General features: G+C 39.0%; 3 protein-coding genes across 3 annotated transcripts; 1 reads left to right on the forward strand and 2 right to left on the reverse strand.

Moving 5' to 3' along the window:
* On the reverse strand, positions 1-1,173 carry LOC128735768 (probable chitinase 10). The gene has a single exon (XM_053830257.1). It carries the CDS (start codon positions 1,171-1,173, stop codon positions 1-3), a length of 1,173 nt encoding a protein of 390 aa, XP_053686232.1.
* Positions 1,174-6,312: 5,139 nt separating this feature from the next.
* LOC128735769 (putative odorant receptor 92a) lies at positions 6,313-7,380 on the forward strand. The gene is made up of 3 exons (XM_053830258.1): positions 6,313-6,513; positions 6,573-7,184; positions 7,252-7,380. The coding sequence occupies exons 1-3, from the start codon at positions 6,313-6,315 to the stop codon at positions 7,378-7,380; spliced, it is 942 nt and encodes a 313-aa protein (XP_053686233.1).
* Positions 7,381-13,576: 6,196 nt separating this feature from the next.
* On the reverse strand, positions 13,577-18,107 carry LOC128735772 (uncharacterized). The gene is made up of 3 exons (XM_053830259.1): positions 17,755-18,107; positions 14,045-14,144; positions 13,577-13,825 (listed from the first exon to the last, which is right to left on the reverse strand). The coding sequence occupies exons 1-3, from the start codon at positions 18,105-18,107 to the stop codon at positions 13,577-13,579; spliced, it is 702 nt and encodes a 233-aa protein (XP_053686234.1).
* Between the last annotated feature and the right edge of the window lie 1,950 nt (positions 18,108-20,057).

The following is a 20,057-nucleotide window of genomic DNA, read 5'->3' on the forward strand; positions in this document are numbered from 1 at the left end:
CTAAGCCAGCATATCGCAAGCTGCATTCTGCGGCCATTGGCACACCTTATCTCGTTCGTTGAAATGTAATCCCGGGGGGCACTGGAATTCGCAGGCATACCCGCTGTTACATTGATAGTACTTGGAACAATTTGCGTGTCTGAAATAAATATTTCTCTTCTCATTAGAAGACGAGCATCGCGTGTCTAGTTTACATTCGGTGGCATTTCTAGGATCTGTCCAAATTTCCGGAGCAGGTGAAGACACTGATGTTGATTGAGACGAAGCAGCATTATTGCCTCGGTAACATTGAAGAGTTCGATCGCAACATGCTACGGAAGGGAATTCGCAGCGGTTGTCAGCCTGGCTGAAATGTTGTCCTACTGGGCACGACAGTTCACATGCTTTCCCGTAGGAACATTTGTAAAACAAACGACAATCCGTATGCCGTAAGTGTGTTGGGTTCATAGGATCTTCGTGTAGGGAACATCGTGAGTCAGCTTGGCAATTGGTTGAAACATGATGTACTACACCGGTGCAAGGTACAGAAGAATCACAACAGGCAACATTAGGATACTCACAGCTGTTTGATTTCCTGCTAAAATGTAGTCCTGTTGGACAGGATAATAAACATGCTTTTCCATTTGAACATTTATAAAACTGTTGGCAGTTTGTGTGAGGTAGTAAAGCCGGATTATTTGGTATATCGTTTGAAGGACATTGAATGTGGTCGATGCAAAATGAACCATCTGTGCTGTAGGCGACGGATTGATTCCTAGTTTGTATGTTGTTGCTGTTGTTATTATTGTATGTTGGTGGTTTGATGGGATTTGATTGGTTTGATGGTATACTTTCGAAACCACGATTGCACGTTAGTCCTTGAATGCAGCCTTCTCTGGTACAAGGTAGAGATGGATCGCAACATGCTTTCTCCGGCCAATCACATGCGAGCTCCACTGGGTTGAAGTGAAGATTGCTTGGGCATCGATATTGACACGTCCTTCCACTGGCACATTTGTAAAATTTGGTACAATCGTGATGGGGTATCAGTACCGCCGAGTCCCCATCGTCAAATCGTGGACATCGAATATCCAAATCACATTGCTCTTCCTGGGGGCAAGTCTCGCCTTCAATACAAGTCTTCGATTCTGAATGGCACAAAAAGAATAGTAACAAAAAGAAATATTGGTGCATATTGTTCTTAGCAGGATACGAATGTGTCACTGCTTAATAATGAAGGAAACGATTCTTTTTATGCTTTTCGAACAAAGTTTGATTAACGATAACAACCATTAATACAACTGAATTAGTCACCAGCTTGTAAGTGTAAATTACCTGTAAAAATTTCGCATTTAAAAGCATTTAATGGAAGTTGAAAAAAGAAGAACATTTGGGCACAATGATGCATATGTCCTTAAGTGGTTCAACGAAATACTTTGTTAATGCGAAATAAAGAACGAGGCTTGTCACAATTGCCATCTACATCGCTGTTTTATGCACATCGGCTGTTAAGTACGATAACATGTAACTTAAAAAGAGATAACAGATGGTCGCTTGAAATAGTAACTTAACATGAATTTGAAATTGCATACAAGTTACAAGCTGATAATATTATCTCCTCCATTATCAAAAAACATAGAAATTAAGGTCAGTTTGATGCCCCTTCAAAGAGGTTAGAAACAGCGAACTACTTTTATGACCATGGGGGACTTTTTTGCAATGTTACAGCAAGCCTTTGTGTCAATTAGACTTTGATATACAGTCGTTCCACAATTATGGGTCACGTAACGAATCGTCGCACTACAAAATAAATTATTATCCAGTTTAAAACAAACCTTTTACCACAACAATCATATGTTCTGATTCTCATATATTCCATTTATTATTTAAAACATGTTTTAGCTAGTATTCTATCGTTAAATTGCATAAATTAAGAAAAAAGTGCGGGTCGAACTAAAACCACAATTATGGGTCATAATTCGCACTGTAACAATTATGGGTCAATTTGGTACATATTATTACATAGTCACTCAAGAATAATCCGTTCAAAACGATGAATGAACAAACGGTTTGGGATTATTTTGATTTCTTCTTTACAATTGTCATTCCTAATTTGATTTCGGGGGATTATGGTCCAGATTCACCTATAACTTGCTTCAAAATCTCTGCTATAATCTGAACGCCATTATTTTCTTTATTTTAGAAGCATTAAATTCGCTTCATGGATGAAAAAATTTGCTGCATTGGACTGCTGCTGCATAAAATACTTCTAAAAAGTAGTGATGGCCCTGTTTTTATCAATATCATCATTTTATGAGAGTTTTGTAGTGCATTACTTTCTGAAATCCAAACAAAATAAAGGTTTTGTCGCTTTATTTTATCAAAAAACACAAATATTTAAGATTTTCTTCAAATCTCGTGGAAGTAAAGTTTAGAAGATCCATCTCCTACTGTTAAACTTGGGCTAGGACCAGATTTTTTTGTGTTTGATGAAGTTTGTTTGAATCACTGAACAGTTAAAAATGGTATCTCTACTATATTTCTCTACTGTTTTACGAATTTCGCAGGTTTTTGCGTAGCACTTCTATGTTACGGACTAAATCGTGTTGAACTCATTGTTTTCTAAGAAATCATTTCCACTAGCTAGCATCAAAATAATTAACATTTTCGACTGCAATTTAATTGGTAATCTGTAGAAAGAGTGACCCATAATTGTCACTTGGACTTGTCACCCATAATTGTAAAACTTGGAAAATCATGGCACAATTATGAGTCACTTTTATTTTCTTTCCAAATTCCATAAAAAGTATATAAAACATGGATTTTACTCTTGGAGGATACAAATTCTATCTTTGTTTTGATACGAACATAATTTTTCAGATGTAATTCTTTCTAATTTGCATTTACGAGGCTAACGAAATTACCAGACGCATCTTACGATGTTTTCGATTTGAGTGATAGTGTGACAGCTGGATTGTGCAGCAAAACGAAAACATTCAAAACATATTTTATTCGGTATTCAGGTGTATAATAGACTGGTTTAGTAGATTTGTTTAGTAGTACAAGATGAATTTATCTACTATTGAAAAATCATTTTGTCAATCAATGAGGAGTTTTAAAACGGAAATAAGCAGTTAAAGTCAAAAGTGACTAATAATTGTGTGTGACCCATAATTGTGGAACGACTGTACTTTCTGAAAATGAGCTTTTGAACCATCGCTGGTAGTGATAAGTGATATGTATCGCTTGAATCAGTTTTGAACAATTGGCGAAGAAACTCACATCTTTTCTCGGTGGACCTATTTGTGTACTTTTAGACTCAACATTTTTATCCAAAGATTAGTAGTGATTATTGTTAGATTCAACAATTATATATAATCTAGTTCGGTACCATTATCATCTTGATGCATACTTGTGTATTTTATTGTTATTTTTATTACTTTTCATTGGAGGTATTGAACTTTCAATTCATCTGACATAAAACTTGTCTCACGAATAAAATCTTTCAAAGAATTAGATCTTCTTAATTTCTGAGCAAACAAGTATGATGGCACTCCGAAGTCAAATTTCTCTATTGTGAAACAAGTTTCTAATAAATTTTGTAAGTTTTTTAAATCATAGTGCAGCATGACGCAACTACCAGAAGCGCGTTCAGCGTAATGGCCATTGTGAAGCTCGGACTATGTGTGAATTATATGTGTGAATGGAGACGAATGCTTGAAACAGCACGAGCCACCCCGGCTCTATGCTGAAGAAGAAGAACAAGATGTCGATTTTAAGGTTGTGCAAAATCTTATGGATGGGGTTAGAGCCAAAGTACGGGCATTCTGACACGGAGGCAAAATTTAATAAAATAAAAACGCTAAAACTAAGTTTGATTGTTTCATTTGATGCCCTGAAAGTTCGATGACAATCGGATAAAAACTCGAATTATGCGAATTAATTTTTTTTGTGTTGCAATTTTACCGTGGACACCCTTTACAATGGCGTAATTTACTTTAGAGCACGCAAAAAGGCTGTTTATAAATAGAACGAGACAAATGAAAACCAAATACGTCATAACAACATTTGAACACACGACACATGCCAGAGACAGGTTCATTTTGATTATAATTGCTGCGTGACGCAGGAAGATTGAGAAAATGGTGAGATCGGAGATATCAACGATGGTTATCAATGCTCAGGAGCTGAAGTATATCTGAACTGTCAATTTGAAAGGTCAAGATACCAGTAATGAAGATTACCTTAGCAACCTCTCGCCGTACAGTCAAAGAATCAAGCCCAATTGGGTTACAGCGGTGTTCATAGGTTGGAAGATTCCCGTGTCAGGGGCGGCTTTTGATGGCTTGACAATTCCTCAACTATGTGCGCGGTTATACTCCAGGTTAGGAGCAGCTCACGATAGCGTCTGATTCGGAGCGGGCGGCTGTACTAAGGAATCTGTTGTCTCGACACTACAGCTAAAATGGCAATTTACCTAAACCCAGTTTTGCTTCAAACAATCAAGGCATTTCGGACAAAGGCAACGAAATAAGGACATGGAACGGTTGCTTGGTCCCTGGAACAGCAGATCGCTGAATTTCGTGGGTGGCGACAGGGTCCTGTTGCTGAACAGCTAGAATCTCGAAAGTTTTGCACTGCATGAGATCTGTCGCAAGGGCAAGACAAGAGAATGTATATGTTGAGTATAAAAGGCTGTTTTTTCAACTGCACCATCATAAACGTGCACTGTATACAAGAAGATAGTCCGAACGATGCGAAGTAAACGGTCTATGCGCAGCCAACGTACGATAGCTGTTCGCCAAGGGACGACATCAAGATCGTCATCAGAAACATGAACGCCAAGATCGACAGGGAAGCGAGGTATAGATCGCAGATCGACAATCTGTACACCGACACGAACGAAAATGACCAGTGATACTTGCAGCTTCCTGAGGCGTGGTGATCAGAAGCACCTTCTATCCCCGTAAAAATATCCGCAAGGTCAGCTGGAGGTCACCTGACCAACCAACATTGATTCAAATCGACCATATTGTCAGCGACGGTCGGTTTTTTTCGAACAACTCCAAGTTGTGAGTTGCAGGGTTGCCGAGTTGTACGAAACTCTACCTTCCTCTGGTGAGCTAGATAGAGCTGCAGACACAACTTGGAGAGATTCCCATCGTATACCTGGTGAATGTTGGTACAACGGTACAACGGTAGACAACAGTAGGCTGGTCACATCGCAAGGATGACCGAAGACTGTGCAGTAAAACCTCTTCTCTTCAAGAACTCCACCGGTACTAAGTACAGATGGTTTCAACGTGATAGATGACTCAATTACGTTAAAGCCGACTTGCGTGTGCCGAAACGCTTAAAGAATTGCCAACAGTGAATAGGAATTCTTGATACAGCAAGAGTCACCCCGATTCAATTCTGCTAGAAGTCAGTAAGTGAGGTTCATATGAAGTACTGCAGAACAGAATAAAAAGTTTTATACGTCTCAGTTATAGGTATGTAAGTCTAGCATAAAACTTGAATAAAGCCTGTACTCTAAACGTGGTCTAATCGATTGAATTAAAACTATTAAAGCTGGGATAAACTGACTCGATTAGGCCTCTTGCAGGCTAGCGGAACGGGGAAGACCAGAGAGTAAATACATGGCAGCGCAAGCTCTTCAAGCTTTGAACTGATCGATGTTTTATAGTCCAGGGCCATCATGCCAAAATATCGAATTATAGGAAACGTATTTATGGCGAATGGGAGTGTGCTGCTGTAGAATTTATAATTCAATAATTCAATTACAATTTATTCAATTTACAATTTACGTTGTCCTCGTTTCTAATTTTAATGTTAATATTAAAATCAAGAACGTTAAGATACTTCATTTGTGATAATAGAATCTATGACCGTAGCCATTAAAAATTTAATATTTTCTCACATACGATACATTGATCTACCAGTACTGAATTCAGCGTACGGCTTTAAATAATTTATTACCTACAGTTTACAATACGGCTGCTTATAGGTGTAAGACAAAAATTTCACACCGATGGACACTATTATCCACGCATCTGCCATGCACGTCATGCAAATCTTTGATCCTGAAAGAATTTTTAATTTCTTTGTTACAATTGTGCGTTTCATTTCTTTGAACGTTTTGTATTGCGGAATGCATTTTTTTTAAATTATAAATTGTGTTTCTGTAATATATATAAAGATCATGAAAATGCACAACTTCACGAGTACCAGTAGTGCCAGCTAACCATCGGGATGGAAGTAGTCGGTAGATTGGAAAGATATCGCATATTTCGTCCGAAAGACCCCAACGCTGAACCGGTGTATCGTGATGCGATGAAGCGCATAGAATGGTTCAATGCATTCATCGGCATTTCCATGTTCGAGCGACACGTGAACTTAATTAACTTTCGTTACCTGTACGGATTGGCTACTTTGAGCATATTTTTCTATTTCGTTAGTGAAACTATCTTTTATTATCGAGATAATGTTGAGAGTATTCTCTTGAGTGTAACAACGATTGGATTCGCACTACAGGTGAAATTAACTCTTGGGTGATAATTTTAGACTAAACAAATAATGCTTTTGTTTCATAGATGGTGTCTAAACAATATACTTACGCTTTGAAAAGGAACCGGATTGTGGAGATTCATGAGATGAATTTGGAGTATTTAAACTTTGATGTAATTCAGGATCCTATGATACAACTGGCCATTAGAAACAGTGCGGGTTTGGCACATATATTAATTAAAATGACTCTGGTTGGCTACATTGTTCTAGTCATCCTAATTGCTACGGTGCCTGTTATATTTGGGTTCATTATGGGTGAAGTACTATTACCCTTTGGTTTCGAAATAATTCACTCAACTTCCTGGACGGCATTCTGGATAAATTATAGTTTTCAATTGAGTTGCACCTATTTTACGGGGCTTGTATCGTCCAGCTCTGATTCGTTGTTTATTTTAAATGTTTTTACTGCTTGCGAGCAAATTGATGCTATTTTGAGTTTACTGGCAGAACTAGGCCGTATGGCAAAAACCGATGTTGGTGATCATCTAGTTTCCGATCAATTGACAAAAATTCTTCGCCTACACCAGCATCATCAGCAGTACATGAGAAAATTAGAGGATGTGTTCGATTGCTACTTTTTGATTGCAATTGCAATGCTTTGCTTTTGTATGTCCATTAGTCTAGCGGCTTTTACACTGGTAAGATGTTATACCGTTTCAGTGTGAAAAGAACAAATTTTAAAAAGTGAAACTTTTATGCTTACAGATTGATTGGTACATTGGTCTGGCAGTGTTCTGCTTTTCTTCAGCACAGATTTTTTACATGTGCTTCTTGGGAACTCATTTAGGATCAAAGGTAAATCTTACAACTCATTTAGGATCAAAGAGCTCATAGGAGTCGTCTGCATTCAACTCGGTTCATTCGTTCATTCGGGTCGTTCATCGCCAAATGTAGCCCACCGATTTGTTCTCCCTCTTTGTGATTCAGAGGGACTCATTCCCGATACTCGAGTTACTTCTCGATCACTTGTCACGTAGCGAAAATCTGATCCGTGGTGGCTCGGGTGGGTATTCATAAATTCTTGATGATTCACATTGGCGGAACCAGGGGGGGGGGAGGTTAAGCCTCCCCTAGGGAGATTTAGCCCCCCTAGAAAAATAGACCTGGCCGACCAAATAATATGGTCGAAAACATGCCGGGGGCTATAGCCTCCCCCCCTAGAAATGAGCGCTAGTTTCGCCAATGGATGATTCTCTTACGCCATTTTTGGTGATAGACGATGGCAGAAGAACATGTGAGGTTAGCATAGATTAATAGTAGATATATAGATATTATTATACTAACACTTTCCAGATATTCCCAATATATTATGATTATTTCACACATACATCGAATCAATGCGAAATTGTGCGTATTTGCAGAACGAACAGCTCATGCTTGAGGTGGGCTCTTTTGCTTGGTATTCACTCTCAGTACGTGATCAGCAACGGGCCATATTGTTTCTCGCTGCCACTCAATCACCTGTCACACTATCGGCTGTAATGGATGTATTGAACGTTGAGACGTACTTGAAGGTAAACATTTTCAGAGAACTCGCCAATTTTTAAGAAGCTTATTGTCTATCTATACTTTGCAGATCCATAAAACCGTTTATTCTGTTTGGATGTTTTTGTTGCAAGTAAAAATTTAAAATGACTACTAAATCATTCTTATACGAACATTTTAACGAGTTACAGTATAGAACATTACAACGTGCGGCAGGAACAATTGCTATTTTTTTAGGCATTTCTGTTGGCACTTTAAGCAATGATATCAACAAATTCGAGTTCAGTTATTAGGTTTCTTAGCTTTGTTAGGTCTTTTCAAACAAATATACTCGATGTGTACTCTATTTTTTTTATCTATGACATGCTTGAGACGACGCCGGAAGCTAGAACACGCCTTTCGAACATAACGGGTGATACTGAAATTTTGAAATTTATTTCTCATGCTGTCAAAAAAAAAAGACAAAGATATTTGAAGAAGATCTGACTTATTGAAATTAAAGATTCATTGTCCATTGTTGAAAAAAAATTAGTGAACATTTGAAAACGGTTCGTAATCGGCTGTTCGGCGAAGCTCCCGTTTCATGTTGGAGCAGGGACATAAAGAACCCGTTATGTCAACTTTGCGAATGCGTCTCTTGATTCTACCAATCAAATGTTTGCAATCCGTGGCTTATTTTTGTATACCAAGAAGCTCAAAACCTTGAAGAAATCTCCGATTGGGCAAACTGAGGCAGATTTGTTCTTATTATTATTATTCTTCATTAAAGAGGACTACAGACCTACACCTGACATGGGTAGGGACGAGCGCGAGGTATTCGACAGGTGGAAACAGTTCTTCTTCGAGCACCTCAACGACGATATAGCAGGAGGAGACGCAGAAGAGATCCGGCGAGAAATCGGTCAGCTGAAGAATAATAGAACCGCCGAAAAGGACCAACTCCCGGCAGAACTCTACAAAAATGACCAAGAATTGCTAGCAACGGCACTTCACTGGATAATTTCATGAATTTGGGAGGAGGAGAAACTACCGGATGAGTGGATGGAAGGTGTAGTCCGTCTCATCTACAAAAGGGCGACCGCCTAGATTGCTGTAATTACCGCGGCATTACGCTGGTTAACGCCGCCTCCAAGGTGCTCTCTCAAATTTTGTTGCGTCATCTATCCGCAGTCGCAAGAGAATTCGTAGGGCAGTATCAGGCGGGCTCTACGGGGGGCCGTGCTACTTCGGATCCAATTTTTACTTTCCGACAAATCCTCCAGAAACGTCGAGAGTACAACGTAGCCAGCTCCTTGCCTTTGCAGAAGACCTCGACATCATTACTAGAAACCAAGGGACGACAGAGGCAATCAACGCCAGACCAAAAACGGAGGCTAGGAGGATAGGGTTACAAATCAATGCGTTGGAAACCAAATATATGGTAGAATGAGGTTCCAGAGAAAGCAAAGTTTGCCTTCCACGAACAGCAACTCTTGACGGCGATGAACTGCAAGTGGTTGATGAATTTGTATATTTTATTTTTATCGCCTGTTAATCTTATTAAACCAGAACAGATTTTGTACTTTCTCCAGTGGGGCTGGTACCGAATGGCCGAAACACAAATGGCCGAATCACGAATGGCCGAAATCCAAATGGCCGAATTTCAATAACAGTCACAGCAGGCCGAATCACGAAAGGCCGAATCACGAATGGCCGAATCACGAAAGGCCGAAATTTTTCGGAATGTCTAAATAACTACTCAATAAAAGACCATGAATTGGCAATTAGTTAACAAATAACTTTAATCAAACAAAAAACAAACTACTACTATTAAACAAGCAAAACATGCTTTACGAACGCCTTTGTTTAGCGCTTAATAAAAGCGCAACTGCGTCAATAAAATTTTTGCTGCTCATTTTGTGAGCATTAACACATTTCGAGTAGATTTTTTCGTCTATTTCTCGGAGCGAATTCGAAACATCCCCTTGAAGAATTCTAAGGATGTTCCCCTCTATCTCCTTTTGCTCCACTCGCAGCTCTGTGATGATCCTGGTCATTGACAGGTGATGGGAACCAACAATGGTTGTCCATCGTTGGTGTCATGCTTCCAAGCTGTTTGTGGCCCGCGGTAGCTTGTCAATGACAGGCTTAAAATTTGACCACAGAGTGGGGTGAAACAATGGCTTCTTCCGGTTCCTCCCACTTATGTAAGTATTCCGAAAATATGTAAGGAAATTCTCCATTTCTTCAGGCATCGTTCCTTCCATCGCGTCGTACGCCTCCTGTACCCGATTTTGCGGCAGAAAAGACAAAGCCTAGAATTTTTATTACATTATAAAAACATCAAATAAAAGTACTTTATCAACAAATCTGCAGCCGCTCTACCGCCATGAATATGTCTGTGTTGGTCGAGTAATGTTGTTTTAGTCCGCGTATATTTAATTGTTTTATTATATTTTGTGAGAAATGAAAAATGCATAAGAAGCATTCCGCTTCTGCTTGTTTTTGTTGAATAGTATCCCATCAATCCTCGCATAGGTTTTCCTCTCTGCGACAGTACAATTTTAACGACAGGTGCACTTTCTTCGTTATTGAAACCAGCAACATCGGATGAATCGCCGGATGCACTCATTTTTCACAGGACAACTTCCAACTAGCGTGCGGAAAGCAAACCGTGTTCAACAACAATGGACACAACTGTTGGATTTGCTATGTGCGGTCAACAAGGATGGACACGACGGGATATTGAATGAAATATTTCGGCCGCTTTAATAATAGGGTAATAAACTTGTAGTTTACTGCATTTACTTCTTTATGAAAATCCATGACAGTAAGAATAAAATTACAATTATAATATAAGCATATATCTACGAAAGATAATTTTTATACTGGTTTTTATCTCATATTTCTTGATTATAAATACATTTTCATTATAAGGTGCGAGACGTATTTACCGTGTTAGTAGCAAATGTTTCCTAGATGATTCAGGGCGAGACGGCCGTAGGCCGCGAGTGTGCGCCGGTGACCCGCCGTCGGAAGCGCCGGCCACTGCGGGGGGGCAGCCCCCCCGCAGAAACCACTACTATTTAGGTGCATGCATTTTCTTAGGTTTACTGTCTATTAGGGATTATCCCTTAGTTAAGTCCGAAAGACCGGCAGCGAGGTTGAAGGCTATGAATATTTTCAGTCGAATATGACATTCGGCCATTCGTGTTTCGGCCATTTGTGATTCGGCCATTCGTGATTAGGCCATTTGATATATTATGCCATTCGTTATTTCGGCCATTTGTGTTTCGGCCATTCGTGATTCGGCCATTTGTGTTTCGGCCATTCGTAGGTAATCCGCGCCGCACACCCAGTGTTATAGTCGCAACAATCCAGTGACCTACGTTTATCTATAGGTATAGCACCCGTGTTGGACAAGAATAAACATCGAACGTTTTAACCGCAACATACTGAATTTGTATATTTGGATCTCTAGTTACCGCCGATAATAATACAAGTAAGGAGATTCAACGACGCATTCAAGCTGGAAATCGAGCCTACTTTTCCATCCGCAAGACGCTTGGATCAAGAAGCTTCGCCGCCGCACAAAACTGACGACGTACAAAACGCTAATCAGACCTCTACGGACTTGAGACAGCAACTTTGCTTACGGAAGACATACGTGTACTTGCCTTATTTGAACGAAAGGTGTTGCAGACTATTTTTGGTGGAGTACAATCGGACAGCGGAGAGTGGCGTAGGCGTATGAACCACGAATTGCAGACATTACTTAGAATGATTTTCATCCTATACGAACGTTGGGAGGCTACGGTTGGCCGACCACGACACAAGGATGCCGGACGACAGTGCAGTGAAAGCCGTTCTCTTCAAGAACCCCACCCAATGAGAGGGGCCCAATGTGCTAGATGGGTCGACCAGGTTGAAATCGACTTGCGAGTGTCAAGACGCGCAACGAATTGGTGGCGAGTAGCTCAGAACCGAGTACATTGGAGAGAAATTCTTGATACAGCGAAAGCGGCTCTCGGCTGATAAAGTGAGTAAGTATTGCTGATTGTAAGAAAAATTGTACCACCTAAAGTGCGCAATCGCTCACAAAAGTGCTATTTTATATTAAATCGTTTCGGTATCTTCGGCGCAGTTTTTCGTTACATTCCAAGCGATAAGTGCGCCGAAGAAACCGAAACGATTTAAGCTAAAATAATACTTTTATGACCGATTGCGCACTTATTGATTGGACAATTTTCAATGCAATTAGCAATACTCACTGGAATATATCTTTGCCGCTTGTAATAGTAGCCAGGACTCAAACCACTTGAGCAGTATTTCCATACTATAGTCGAGACATAAACCTTTCATAACTCTTTGGTATAAATTTAAATACTATTCGATCTCATAGAAGCTGCTAGTCAGCTTACTTAATTATCAAAAAAAAGCAATCAAAAAATATTTTGTTTTGGCACAACGTTACAAATTCACAATATCGCATTAAGAGTAGAAGCTGTGTCAGGGTATGAAAACAATCGAGGACTGGATGATGGACTGGATTGACAACCTAATTCCTAAGGTGTGACGTAAATGTTACTCACCCTTTTAACAAACAAGGCATCACGTGGGTTAAAGCTGAATTTTTAATTGGCATAATAAGCAATTGTCAGTTTTAGGCAATTTTTTCTATTTATTTAACCGAACTACCGAAAGGAAATATTAAAGATAATTTAAATTCTGAATCGCTATTCTAATAATTAAATCGACTTCATATTTGAATACATACTTAAATTAATATCTCCACTTGTTCGGATCGTGAGCGAATCTTATTTTTATAGCAGCCTTTTATTTTGCAGTTTCAAACTAAGATAAATTTTTATATAATAACTTTCATCATCGACTCGTGCTCTTTCTTACATGAGTAGTTTTTTCACGATAAATTTTCTAAAGAACACGACGTATAATTTTATTTCACCTGCTAATGTTAAACCTTCTGTTACACGTTTAAATCAATCTATTAGCTGTCTCTGAGTTCTACTTACAACGTCAAGAACGGTTAACTCCAAGTTGTCTCCTTGTTAGCTTAGAAACTTTTGGCTCGCTACAGGTAACGGTGGCTGTATTTTCTGCATAAAATTAATTTGTTTACTACTGATTTGTAACACACATCACCTGTTACTCACTCTAGTTCTGCAACGTATATAATAATCTGCTTTCTAGCATTTTCCAATCAACTTAGAGCTAATTCACTGCTATTCACTATATATTTATTTTTTCAATTTAACACCTTTTCGAAACTAAATTTGTTTTGTTTTCATGTGCAAACCACGATTTGTGCTATTCAGGTTGCGATTATTCTATCCTATGATTGTGGGGACCAATGAGCTATACGGCAGGTGTACTGCACTGAGTTTGGTACACGGTGCCTCAACACCACTACTGTCCAAAAGTAACTTTTTTTTTTCATTGTTCAATGTCATCAATGGTAAGAAGCATAGTAAAAATGCTGTAAATCATTTTAATAACTTGTAGGTAGGTGGGCATGTTTAGTTTACTGAATATTAACGTTGGACAGCTAGTACATTGCACAGACATCAAGAATATCTGTAGGGATTTTTGATTCGGAACTGACAGTTTGTACCAAGGTAGATTGTAAATTTCCCGCTGTAGTTGTTCGATCTACAATTGTATGTTCTGTAGTGTTTCTTGAGTTGTAGTAGAATATGTGAGATACCTTTATTTCCAGTACAGTCCCGAGGATGCAGCCAAAGAACAGTTGATAGCCTATGAATACTATGAATATGTAGCCTTGGTACCATGAAAGCTGAAAATTTCAATTGAATCAATCAGTTAAGCCTGTGATTGAGATTTTTTTTCGAATAGAAATCCAAATAGGTTAATTTCTTTTTTTATTGTGTGAGTTACAAGTGGTTTGAAGTTAATTCACGTGCGGTTGTGAGTGATATAATTTTTTTTTGTATGCCAGAAGGGCATTGGGTTAAAAGGCCACTGCGACAGTCTGATATAATGCTTGCAAACGTACCATAACGGCTGCATATAAAGCGGTAACAAGAACCAATGACAAGCTTGTGAAAGTGACAAGGAAATTAAAGCGAAACACGTTTTCTGCCGTAGTCAAGAATCTGCAATAGAAAAAAATAACTCAGTATTTTTAGTCTAAATATACAAAGAGTTTTTCACAAATTTTCAGTTCATCCAGTATATCATTTTTTTGCATCATACATTTATCTTTAGTAGAAAAGAAAGAAAAAAAATATTCGCACATGCATAAAAAGATATAAAAAGACTGTGATCACAAATAATTCTTTATGATTACTACATAGTACAGACATCCACTCTAGAAATAAAATTACACAATTGACAACAAACGTAAATCATTTGAATTTTCATAAATTATAGAACAACAGATCGATTACGCTGCCTGCGTTTTCAGGTCACTCGGTTTTGCGGATAGCAGTATCGTTCCGTTACCTCTACCCCTAGTCGAACTTTAGGAAGGTATGTATTACCGTAAAACGGGGTCATCGGGGTAACATTGATCAGTTCGACCATCATCATAAATAACTTCTGCCAATTTACTTGAACTGATCAATGTTATTCCCGGTGATTAATTTTACCCCGTTTTACGGTTCGTAGAAAGCTGTGTTTGTGCCCGCTATTTCGCATCTTCATCGTACGGCTTACACCATTGTCACAAAAAAGTAATTTATCATCAACTAGGTACTACAACTCCCCATCAATCACTATCACATCACCACCACGCGATGGACATCGATCCAAGGAATCCAATACTCGCAGCTTTCCCCTAGAAAGATCCATAGAATTCTTTGCTAAATGATGTCGTTGTCGTCTTCAGTCTTACTTATAGTTTACTTATGCCTCCATGTCCACCGGTCCGACAGAACAAAGGGAAGAAATTAGAGATCTCCACTACTGACGGTTACCCGTCGAGGCTTTTACCTGTCGTCAGCACAGGTTCTCGTCTAGAGCCCGGATGTCGTTGACTAAGCTGTGTCGCCATGAGCCTCTGGATCTGCCTTTTCTACGCCATCTTTGCGGATTCCTTCCGGAGTGCTTCTCTGCAAATTTCGTTCGCTCCTTTCCCCAAGGTGTGTCCGATCCACTTCCCCCTACGTTCACAAATTTCTGTTGCTATCGGCCGTTGATGACATCGACGATGAAGTTCCTTATTAGAAATCCAGTTGTCAAATGCACCAGGCACCGATTAATAAATACTTGCAGTGTTCGGAATCGAATTAGCCAAGTTTTGTAGCAGCTTCTTATGTGTAGCTCAAACTGCAAATGTATTTCTCTAAGAATTTGTTTTATATAGGGTAGTTGATCCAATAGTTGTGGTAGTACCAATATTTAACAATATGCTCATTATACAAAACAAGTTCTTATGCGTATTGGTAGTTAGATTACACCTTTTAAAATAAAGCATTATTGGCTAAAATGTCGATTTTATAAAATCTACCACAACTATAGGCGCAGCACTCATTTCTATAGTTGCGCTACAATGTTTTTTCATTTAGCAACCTAACAATGTATACGGAATAACACAATTAAAGGAATGTGTATGTCACCTCACACCTGTAAGACCTTCATAGCGAAAAGAATAGCGGACATTTAAGAAATAACTCATGGCGCAAAATGGTTGCACGTTCCGGGGACGAGTAATCCGGCGGACTTGGTATCCCGCGGCTCAACAGTAGAGCAGCTAGTAAACAGCAAGCTGTGGAAAAATGGACCAGATTGATTGCACGGGGGGGAGGTCACCTAGCAACTCAAAATTTAGTAGTATCCACTATTCCATCGGAAGAAGACCTTGAACGAAAACCGACTATTTTTGTAATTCAGAATTCACCTTCTTGTGAAATCTTGAACCGATTCTCTTCTTTCCATCGTATGGTACGAACAATAGCCTATTGTTTACGTTTTATCCGCAACACTAAAAAGGAAAAACGCACTAATTCTTTGGTTCTTTCTGTCGACGAAATTAATTCTGCTAAAATCGTATTGGTAAAAATGGTTCAAATCAATTCCTTTGGAGAAGAAATTAAGCACCTGGTGAAAGGAAAACGAATTTCCCAGCACTCCACCTTAAAACTTTTAAATCCCTTTCTGGATGCTTCTGGTGTTATACGAGTTGGTAGCCGGCTCAGACTATCCGATGAGGATTATGAGTCAAAACACCCAATACTACTACCTGGGTTTCATCGTTTTACCCGTCTATTGATTATGTCAATACATTTAAAGACCATGCACGACGGAATTTCGCTCACACTTGCAGTCACTCGCAATGAATTTTGGCCCACCAACGGTAGGAGAGCTGTCCGTAATACGATCCGAAAATGCTACCGTTGTATTCGCGCAAATCCACAACCAATTACACAACCTATGGGACAATTGCCACATGCTCGAGTTACCCCCAGTCGGGCTTTTCAGAACACCGACATTGATTATTGCGGACCAGTTTTCGTTAAGCTGCCTGGTCGAAAAATGACTCCTATCAAGGCATACATAGCGATATTTGTGTGCTTTCGCACTAAAGCTGTGCACGTCGAACTAGTGGGCGATTTAAGCACAGCAGCCTTCATGTCTCGGAGGATGAACCATGAACTCGCACAGCTCTATGGCGAACCCAGTATCCAGAAGGTAGCTAAAGCTGGACGGATGCGATGGGCAGGGCATGTTGCAAGAATGCCGGACTACTACCCTGCAAAGATGGTGTTCGCCTCAAATCCGGTAGGAACAAGATGACCAGGAGCGCAGCGAGCAAGATGGTTAGACCAGGTGGAGCGAGATCTGGCGGAGAGTACTCGGTGTCCGAGGAATTGGAGAGCGGTAGCCCTCAACCGAGTTACATGGAGAAATTTTGTTCAACAGGCTTTGTCTTAGGACGGCAAGCCACCTAAGTAAGTAAGTAAGCCTTCATGTCTGCGCTTAAACGATTTGTTGCCAGACGTGGTATTCCGCAAAACATTTTTTCCGACAACGCCACGAATTTCGCTGGAGCGAAAAATGAGCTTCATCACCTGTACAAAATGTTTGCTGATCGTATCGAAATGAACCGTATCGCTAATCGTCTCGCAACGGAGGGAATCAAATGGCACACCATACCGCCTCGCGCACCGAACTTCGGTGGCTTATGGGAAGCTGCTGTAAAGGTAGCAAAAACTCATCTTCATCGTCAGCTGGGAAATACAGTGCTGTTTCATGAGGATCTCGTGACTCTACTAACTCAAATAGAGGGTTGCATGAACTCACGCCCCTTCACACATCTGAGGACTCGAACGCCATGCGAGCCATTACACCGGGTCACTTTCTTCTCCGCGATCCAACTGCTCTGATTGCTCCGCGAATGTTTAAATTGTTTTCAAACACTTTTTCGTTATCTTTGGGTGAATTTTTGCGTAATTGTTTACAACACTCGACATTTAATGTCGAAAGCATTGTTCATCTTATGTGTTGCAATGAAACGTGATTACCATAAGATTTTCGAAGTAATCAATATAATTTTGCAGCGGTTTTCTTGTCTACTTAAAATTAGAACCTAATGTTCATGATTTTTAGTTTTGTGGCTTATATTTCGAATTTCTTTTATAGATAGTAACTTTAATGTAAGAAGGAATAATATTAAATAAATCATTTTCTTAATTAAAAAAAGCAATCATCGAATGATTGGTAATAAAGCAAGATAGTATATGGTAAAAAAGTGTACATACTTACTTCAAGTGTTCCTGGTGTTTGACGATAATTTCTTCAATGGTATTCTGAACATTGGCGTCTTTCTGTTGAATCATGTGATCAATACTTTTTAGCGAGCACATAATAAGGTCAATTTGGGTAAACGAGCTCATCATCATGATCACGTAAATACAGTCTGATCCCATATCACCAGATGAAACATTAATCGTTAACAAAAGCTGCAGGAAATAGTTAAGGGCATATCCTCCCCATGTGGATTTATCTATGTAAGGAATATGGAATCCATACGGAAGTATTTTTTGCTTTGTGATCAACATAAAGCAAAAGGGCACGATCACTAAAGCAATACCGGTAAAGGCATAACAGGTAAGCATGGTTCTAATGAACACATTCAATAACGAAACATTGTTCATCAATAATGATTTCCTTTGAGGTGAAAGTTCTTTCCGATACAGGTCTTTTACATAATTATGCATCCAAACCAATTCGTTTTGGAAACACGCGAAGGTGCCGAATTTTCCGGCTAATTGAAAGGCAATTCCGATTGTTACCAAGCAATTGATAAAATTTTCTGGTTCGTGACGCACTTCCCATGCTGTAGCAATATCTACGTAAATGTAGAATACCGTCAATATGAAAATGTAGTAAAATTTCAATGTACGCAGGGTGTATCCAGGGCTGAAAACGTCTAATCCGATTATTTTGCACGCTGAATTAGTAATATCTAGCAAATTGACGTAGAGTTCCGACGGATCCACATGGTCGTGGCGAAAAACCCATAATCGCTGTAAACGATCCATGACTAGTGTTTCGTACTGTTGTAAAAAGACTGTTTGGCATACATGAATCACATGTTATCTGTTCTGTAGTAAATTGCACCGTAGATGACACAAAGCTGTAATTTATTTTGAAAAAGCAGAATTTGAATCTATAGCTTAACCAGTGTTTAAATAAATTGAATATCGTATAATAAGACAAATTGTCGCACTTGTGTAATTTTTCAAGAATCAACGACTTAGCAACATGAGTCGTTGATTCTTGAAAAATTACATAAGTCTGAATCATCTGAAAATAATCGGTCTAGATGACGAATACAACAGCATTATATGACATTAAACATAATCAGCTTATTTGTTTTTAATGGAAGATGATTAGTAAAGTCGAAAGTTTAACAGACTATGGCCAAAACCGGTGCCACTACCCTATTGTTAACGTTTATACGAAGACTCCAGCATAGAAGAAGGTTCGTATATACACAGCAAAGAATGATACTATTAACGCCATCTCTTATCCCTGAAAGAATGCATGCGTGTGATGTTGATGTACGATGTCATACAATGATGTCAGCATGGTTGTGATGCTAGGGTGATGACCACCCTCAAAAAATTACGCAGTTTTTACACAATAACTATAACAATCGCGTTCTTGCGATTCGGCATTACTGCTCACAGTGGTCCCAACGGTATCAAAACACGTGATTGGTCAGTACACATGACAGGCAACTAATTAGATTCCAAACAAAAATAATATTTAAAAAGCTTTTTCTGAATCACTGGAAATAACCTATGTTGCTTGAATTACACATTTTCATTAATTATTTCGGAGAAGCAGGCCATTGCAAATTATTTTTTAAGTTTTTGTCCCTCCGCCCTTCAGAAATGGCTCAAAAAATCAGGGAGTCAAAAAAATTGTTTAACTGGAGTAAAATTTATTTGTATAAAATCAATCATCTGTGGGTTTTACAGCCTAAACAACACGAAAAGAGAGTGTATGGAATATTAAAGCTTCTAGTGCGAAATAAAAGTGGTAGTACAAATAAAGTAATTTCCGAAAATCGGCAAAAAAAAAAATGCTTTCGATTTTGACTCTATTTTGGAAGTTTTTTTTATGGAAAATAATATTGTATACATGAAAAGCAAGAATAGATTCAGGTTTCACGATTAAACTTCAACTAAAAATTCCTAAAAATCTCAATTATTTTTGCGAGACTAAAAAAAATCCCTTTGTTTTTTTCGCCTCCCCCTTCAGTTGCCCAGCATCGGAAGGACAAAAACTTTAAAAAATATTTCTAATAGCCTAATAAAAGATTTACATTCCCACTATTTTCCAGGTCAAATCATTCTTCTGAAAGACTGGGTGGCCTACCTTTTGTTTATGTCTGAGCACGCCACAAGGTGTGTGCCACAAGGTAGCAGCGTAGGGCCACTCCTATTTTCGTTATTCATTAACGATGGAATCATTTGCATCGGACAGGCCTGTCCTGCCACTTAGTGCACTGATTTTGCTTATTTAAGGGGGGACCCTACTCTGGAAAGTCGGAAAAA

This window comes from Sabethes cyaneus, chromosome 2 (assembly GCF_943734655.1).
Source record: "Sabethes cyaneus chromosome 2, idSabCyanKW18_F2, whole genome shotgun sequence".
Classification (NCBI taxonomy): domain Eukaryota; kingdom Metazoa; phylum Arthropoda; class Insecta; order Diptera; family Culicidae; genus Sabethes; species Sabethes cyaneus.

Bases quoted from the DNA above. Each gene is read 5' to 3' on its own strand.
- LOC128735772 (XM_053830259.1), bottom strand. From the start codon at position 18,107: ATGCTTACCTGTTATGCCTTTACCGGTATTGCTTTAGTGATCGTGCCC. The intron at 14,145-17,754 runs GTAAGTATGTAC...TTTCTATTGCAG, and splicing joins AAACACCAGGAACACTTGAA to ATTCTTGACTACGGCAGAAA. The intron at 13,826-14,044 runs GTACGTTTGCAA...TGAAATTTTCAG, and splicing joins CTTTATATGCAGCCGTTATG to CTTTCATGGTACCAAGGCTA.
- LOC128735768 (XM_053830257.1), bottom strand. From the start codon at position 1,173: ATGCACCAATATTTCTTTTTGTTACTATTCTTTTTGTGCCATTCAGAA.
- LOC128735769 (XM_053830258.1), top strand. From the start codon at position 6,313: ATGAAGCGCATAGAATGGTTCAATGCATTCATCGGCATTTCCATGTTC. The intron at 6,514-6,572 runs GTGAAATTAACT...TTTGTTTCATAG, and splicing joins CGATTGGATTCGCACTACAG to ATGGTGTCTAAACAATATAC. The intron at 7,185-7,251 runs GTAAGATGTTAT...TTATGCTTACAG, and splicing joins GTCTAGCGGCTTTTACACTG to ATTGATTGGTACATTGGTCT.